General features: G+C 34.6%; 1 protein-coding gene across 2 annotated transcripts in view; it reads left to right on the top strand.

The window, feature by feature from the left end:
* Positions 1 to 6,812, top strand: part of PPIP5K2 (diphosphoinositol pentakisphosphate kinase 2) — a 79,884-nt gene that overhangs the window by 31,153 nt on the left and 41,919 nt on the right. For both annotated transcript variants that reach the window (XM_017869156.1, XM_017869157.1), the window contains 4 exons: positions 959 to 1,044; positions 3,320 to 3,445; positions 3,584 to 3,705; positions 4,287 to 4,469. In XM_017869156.1, the coding sequence (XP_017724645.1) occupies positions 959 to 1,044; positions 3,320 to 3,445; positions 3,584 to 3,705; positions 4,287 to 4,469 (517 nt within the window). The remainder of the gene's footprint in view (positions 1 to 958; positions 1,045 to 3,319; positions 3,446 to 3,583; positions 3,706 to 4,286; positions 4,470 to 6,812) is intronic.

Genomic DNA, 6,812 nt, shown 5'->3' with positions numbered 1-6,812 from the left:
TAGATGTGAGTATCTTTTTGAAACCCTTAATTGCAGTACTACATATAGCTCTTCTTTTTTATGTGTGTGATTTTCCATTTTAATTACTTTCACAGTCTGATCTTTTTACTCTTTGTTACTATAGTTGAGACGTGAAGGAAATCTAATGTGAAAAAAATAGATTGTTGTATTGAAGGTTTTAGCTTTAGTTTTAATTTAGGTGAGAAGATTAAACAAGGACATCAGATTTGTGTCTTCTGTGAAATACTGCTTAGAATCAAGGCCACATTGCTAACTTGACCATAGATTCATTGCAGTTTAAATATAAAAAATTTGAACTTTGCCTTAATCAAGTAAAATGGATACCCATCAATATTCCTGTTATAGCTTTACATTTTAACCTCTTATAATCTTATTTCCTTTATTTCTTAAAACACATATATCTGTGTTTTACATATTTCTGTACTTTATCTCTTCAGAGTTGTCTTTTTTTTTTTTTTTTTTTTTTGAGACAGGGTCTTATTCTGTCACCCAGGCTAGAGTCAGTGGTATGATCTCAGCTCACTGCAACCTCCCGCTCCCAGGTTCAAGCGATTCTCGTGCCTCAGCCTCCCAAGTATCTGGGACCACAGGTGCACGCCACCACGCCTGGCTAGGTTTTGTATTGTTAGTGGAGACGGTTTCACCATGTTGGCCGGGCTGGTGTTGAACTCCTGACCTCAAGTGATCTGCTCACCTCGGCCTCCCAAAGTGCTGGGATTACAGGCTTGAGCCATGGCACCTATGCCTGTAATTTTAGAAAACATTTTGTTTTAATGTGGTTAGAATGATTATATATGGTGCAATTTTTTTTTTTTTTTTTTTTTGGCTAGAATATTTTGAAGAATTAAACAGGCGATTACAAATACAAGGGAGCATGAATATGTGAGAATTAGTTTTTCCCTACATTGTCTATTCTGCTTATCATTTTATTTTTCAGGTATGGTCATTTTTCTGGAATAAATCGTAAGGTTCAGTTGACCTATCTCCCTCATGGTTGTCCTAAAACATCTAGTGAAGAGGAGGGTATGTCATTCTTAATGCTTATACAGTAGTTTTATTTATATATAGTAACTTGTTATTCACTGTTGATTACCTTTGGACCATCTTTTGCTTAGTAGTTTAGGATTGGCATGGTGAGGAAAAGTAAAGTGGAATTATCTTAGCTGTGCTTCCTTTAAATAAAGGATACATTTTTACATTACTATTCTTTAAATAAAGGATAGATTTTATTATTTTGAAAACTGCATAGGACTTCCTTTTAACTGTGGGATTGTTTCAGAAAACGTATTTATTTGTAACTGTTATTTAATGGGCCCCTTACATCACCTTTTGATAGCAGAGGGCAGAGTATCTAAGAAGAAAGCCCAAGAAGTACAAAAAGACTTTGAAAAAATATACAATTAACCTGTTTTTAAAATAAGTGGATATTTCCTTCCACCCAGTAAACCAGAGTAAGTGTTTAAACAAGTTTGGTCTCCTAAGAGCAGTCAGTATCCACATTTATAAATACATTTACCTTACAAAAGAAAAGGGTAGGGATTGAGGAAGTCATTTCATAGAGAAATGCAGATGACCAATAAAATAATAAAGATAGTAATAATAATCTGTCTTGCCTATCATATTGACAAAATGTTTTCTTCATTTCTGTTTTAAACTGGTAATAAAGTGTGCTGATGAGAATTCATTGAGACAGGATTTCGGTCTATAGTAGAAGTATAAATTGGCACAGTTTTTTTGAAATGTAATTTGGCAATATATCAAAAACTTCAAAAGATGTTCTTATGCTTTGACCTGAATTCTGCTTATCACAATCTAACCCAAAGAAGTAATCGTATGTTCAGGGAAAGATTGATCTATAGGGATATTCATAGTGGTATTACTTATAGTAGCAAAAATTAAAGTAATGATTATCTTAAATGCAGACACAAATTTATAATAATCTTTATTTATATATTTTAACATTTGATATATTGCTCTTATCACATTTTGTGGTTAATAGTAATACAGGTTAATTTTCTATATCTTAGTATTTATCATCAAAAACATTCTGTAAACAATTTAAAAAGTTAGGTAACTAACTTTCCTTCCATAAATTAATATTGATCTACATGACAAAACTCACAGAACTGCTAACTAGCTGCAGGTGAAGGGGTGATTTCCTCTCACCTTTAAAGAATCGTTATTAAGTTCTTTTAGTGCTTATAATGCTTATTTTTGAATTACTTTTTTTTCAGAACCCAACACAGATCTTAATACCATGAAAAGGAGTAGGTCAAAATTAAGTACAGAAACTCATAACTTATGGTATTTTCTTTGTCCAAGAAAATACTCTGATGTATAACATGCAGAGATTCCACAAGTTCAAATTTAAAAAGCTGCTCTTGATTACCTTTTATTTGCATAAAATTTATTAGATTATATAAAATTTATTAGATTGCATAAAATTTAAATTAGAATAAATGTTAGGCTCTGTCATCTCATATCTTCCTAAAAATGATGCAAATCACCGATTTCACATCTTAAAAACGTGTATCTGGCCGGGCGCAGTGGCTCACGCCTTAATACCAGCACTTTAGGAGGCCGAGGTGGGTGGATCACTTGAGGTCAGGAGATCGAGACCAGCCTGGCCAACATGGTGAAACCCCGTCTCTACTAAAAAGACAAAAATTAGCCAGGCGCCTGTAGTCCCAGTTACTCAGGAAGATGAGGCAGGAGAATTGCTCAAACCCGGGAGGCGGAGGTTGCGGTGAGCCGAGATCTTGCCACTGCACTCCAGCCTAGGCGACCACGCGAGATTCTGTCTCAAAAAACAAAACAACAACAACAACAAAATATATATCTTCTTCGCTTCAACTAATGTATTTTCTTGTATGAGACAGCACTGAAAAGGGTGCTTTATAGCAAGGCACATAAAACCTGGATTCTGGCATCAAGGAGCTGTCAATCCAGCAGACATAGCACAACTAAATTAAGTACACTGAAGAAATTACTATGAGAACAGGCAAGGGAGAAACGTTACATCCCTGAAGAAAATTGGGAGCCATTTTTCTAAAGTATGAGAGAGATTTTCAAATTTCAGTAAGATTTAAACAGGAATAGCAAGGGAGTATTCCTTACCGAAGCAACTGCCTACAAACAGCATTAAGGAACATACATGCAACAACATTTAAGGAAGAAAATATCTTACATATGGGTTATATTTCACCACAGAAGAGAGCACAAACAAAAAATTAATCTTAAGACAAGTCTGTTTAAAAAAAAACTTAACATTTGTTTTATTCATTCATATGTGTCATAGACAGCCGAAGAGAAGAACCATCTTTACTTTTGGTTCTAAAATGGGGAGGTGAATTAACTCCTGCAGGCAGGGTCCAGGCTGAAGAACTTGGAAGAGCTTTCAGGTGTATGTATCCTGGAGGTCAAGGTAAATCTTAGAGTTTTCTTTAATTTGACTAATTTCATAAATTGTATTTTGAAATCCTCATTTTTGATGTTATTAAGTATTTATAGAAATACAATGAAATGAAAATATAGCTGAAGTGATTTGAGGATTTATTTTCAGGAGATTATGCAGGATTTCCTGGTTGTGGTTTACTTAGATTACATAGCACCTACAGACATGACCTCAAAATATATGCCTCTGATGAAGGACGAGTCCAGATGACTGCAGCTGCTTTTGCAAAGGTACAAATAGTTTTTTTTTTTTTAGAATTACTAGAGTTTTAATCTAATATTGCATCTTAAAACATTTTTGGCTGGGCGCAGTGGCTTACACCTGTAATCCTAGCACTTTGGGAGGCTGAGGTGATCAGATCACTCAAGCCCAGGAGTTTGAGACCAGCCTGGGCAACATGACGAAACCCTGTCTCTACAAAAAAATTGAAGAAAAAAAAATGAGTCAGATGTAGTGGTTCACACCTGTAGTCCCAGCAGCTCAGGAGGCTGAGGTGGGAGGGACCACCTGAGCCCAGGAGGTCAAGGCTACAATGAGCCAAAATCACGCCACTGCACTCTACCCCAGGCAGTATGAGACCCTGTCTCCAAAAAAAAAAAAAAAAAAAAAAAAAAATTTAACTAAGGAATATTTAAAATTCTGTATTTGGAACTTTCAAGTAAAACCCTAAAATGATAGATAGTCAATTGTCTATTAATAAGTTTATTTTTACTGTAACTTATTTTTATACCTTATGAAAATCAATATGTAACAAATATTATTTTACATATTAATTTTTTAAATTTGTGTTTTCTTTATTTAATATGCTTAGGGGCTTTTAGCTTTGGAAGGAGAGCTTACGCCCATTCTTGTTCAAATGGTGAAAAGTGCAAATATGAACGGTCTTTTGGATAGTGATAGTGACTCTTTGAGCAGTTGTCAGCAACGTGTGAAGGCAAGGCTTCATGAAATACTTCAGAAAGACAGAGATTTTACTGCTGAAGATTATGAAAAGGTGAGTCTTAGCAAACTCTTTTATATTGTGAAATATTACACACACACACAGAAAAGTGATAACTGCATAAAACATAAATGTAGAGCTTATTGTATTATAAAGCAAATACACATGTTATCATCCTCCAAGTAAAGAAATAGAACATTGGAACAACTTTGGCTTCTGTATGCCCCTTCCCAATTGCAACCCATTCCCTACCTCCTCATAAATACTACTGTCCCGACTTTTTATATTCTTTTCATATCCAGAATACTTATTGGATAATGAGTATAGTCTCTAACCAGTGTAGTCTCATTTTTGGCTTTTTTCTAACTTTAAATCTATTGATTTTAATTGACAAATTAAAATTATATATGTTTATAACACAACATGTTTTAAAGTATATATGCATTGTGAAATGGCTAACTCGAGCTAATTTATGTATTACCTCACATCCGTATTTTTTTGTGACGAGAGCATTTGAAATCTACTCTCAGCAATTTTCAAGGATAAAATACATTGCTATTACTATAATCACAATGTTGTACCATAGAGCTCCTGAACTTGTTCCTTTTATCTAACTGAACTTGTGTATCGCTTCGACCAACATCTTCCCAACCCCTTCCTTTTCCAGCCTCTGGTAGCCATCATTTTACTCTGCTTTTCTGAGTTTAACTTTTTTAGATTCTACATATAAGTGAGATTATACGTATTTGTCATTCTGTGCCTGGTTCATCCATGTTGTTGCTAATGATAGGATTTCCTTCTTTTTAAGGCTAGATGATGATATTTCATTGTGTATATATACTACACTTCCTTTATTGGTTCATCTGTTATTGGACAGGTTGATTCCAGATCTTACCTATTGTGAACAGTACTACAATAAACATAGGAATGCAAATATCTCCTTGACATGATTACATTTCCTTTAGTTATATGCCTAGCATTTGGATTGTTGGATCATATGGTAATTCTGTCTTCAGTTTTTTGAGCAATGTTCATACTGTTTTCTATAGTGGCTCTACAATATTAATTTACTTTGGCTATTTTTTAAGGTTCATATAATAGAACATGTTCTATTTTATATTTGGCTTCTTTTATTTAATATTTTATTTGTGAAATTCAACCATAGTAAGTAATGGTCATAGTTAGTTAATAATCATTGCTGTGTTTGTTGTATTCCGTTTCAGGGTTGGCAGAACTTTTCTGTAAGACACCAGATAGTAAATGTTTTATTTAAAAAAATTAGACTTTGCAGTCCAAATATGGTCTGTGTTGCATTTTTTTTTTTTTTAACTGCCTTTTAAGCATGTAAAAACCATTCTTAGCTCATGGCCTGTGTGACAGGCCACATTTGACCTGCAGGCTATAGTTTGTTGACCCATGTACTATTTTATGAACATATTACAATTTTTATATGCTTTCTATTATTGTTAGAGTTTTGGACTGTTAGGATTAAAGTTGCCATGAATACCCTTGTATGCCACCTGTGCAATACGTTTCTCTTGGGTATATTGTAGGAGTGGAATTATTGTGAACATGGTATGCTTATTTACAATGTTAGTAGGTAATGTCAAACTGTTTTCTAATGCCATTGAGCTAATTTACAGTCCCACCAGAGGTCCATGATAGTTGCCATTGTTCCACATATTCTCCATTCTTGGGATTCTCAGATGATTCCATTTTGGCCATTCTGGTGTATATACCTAGAATTCACTTTATTGTGGCTTCAGTGTCTGTTGACCATTTAGATATCCTCTTGAATGAGGACAAGTCTCTTGTCTTTTTTCTATGAATTGTCTGTTTTTCTTCTTGAATGGTAGAAGTTCTTTATATATTCTGGATATGAGTGCTTTGTTATATGTAGATAACACCACCTACTCTGAGCCTTCATGTTGTCATGATGTCTTTTCTTTTCTTTCTTTTTTGTTTTTGTTTTTGTTTTAGAGAGAGGGTCTTGCTCCATGACCCAGGCTGGAGTGCAGTGGTGTGATCATAGCTTACTGTGGCCTAAAACCCCTGGGCTCAGGTGATCCTCCTGCTTCAGCGTCCTGAGTAGCTGAGATTACAGGTGCATGCCACCATGCTCAGCTAACTTTTTAAATTTTTGTAGAGACTGGGTCTCACTATATTGCCAAGGCTAGTCTCAAACTATTGGGCTCAAGTGATCCTCCTGCCTTGACATCCCAAGGCTTTGGAATTACAGGCATGAGCCACCAAGCCCAGCCAGTAATATCTTTTGATAAGCAGAAGTTCTAGTTTTTCATGATTTCCAAGTTCATTTTTTTCTCCTTATGGCCAATGTATTTTAATACATTGTTTAGGATATCTTTTTCTGACTAGAGGCCATAAGATATATATATA

Source organism: Rhinopithecus bieti, unplaced genomic scaffold, assembly GCF_001698545.2.
Source record: "Rhinopithecus bieti isolate Rb0 unplaced genomic scaffold, ASM169854v2 scaffold_4104, whole genome shotgun sequence".
Lineage (NCBI taxonomy): Eukaryota > Metazoa > Chordata > Mammalia > Primates > Cercopithecidae > Rhinopithecus > Rhinopithecus bieti.
This window is presented reverse-complemented; position numbering and strand designations above follow the sequence as displayed.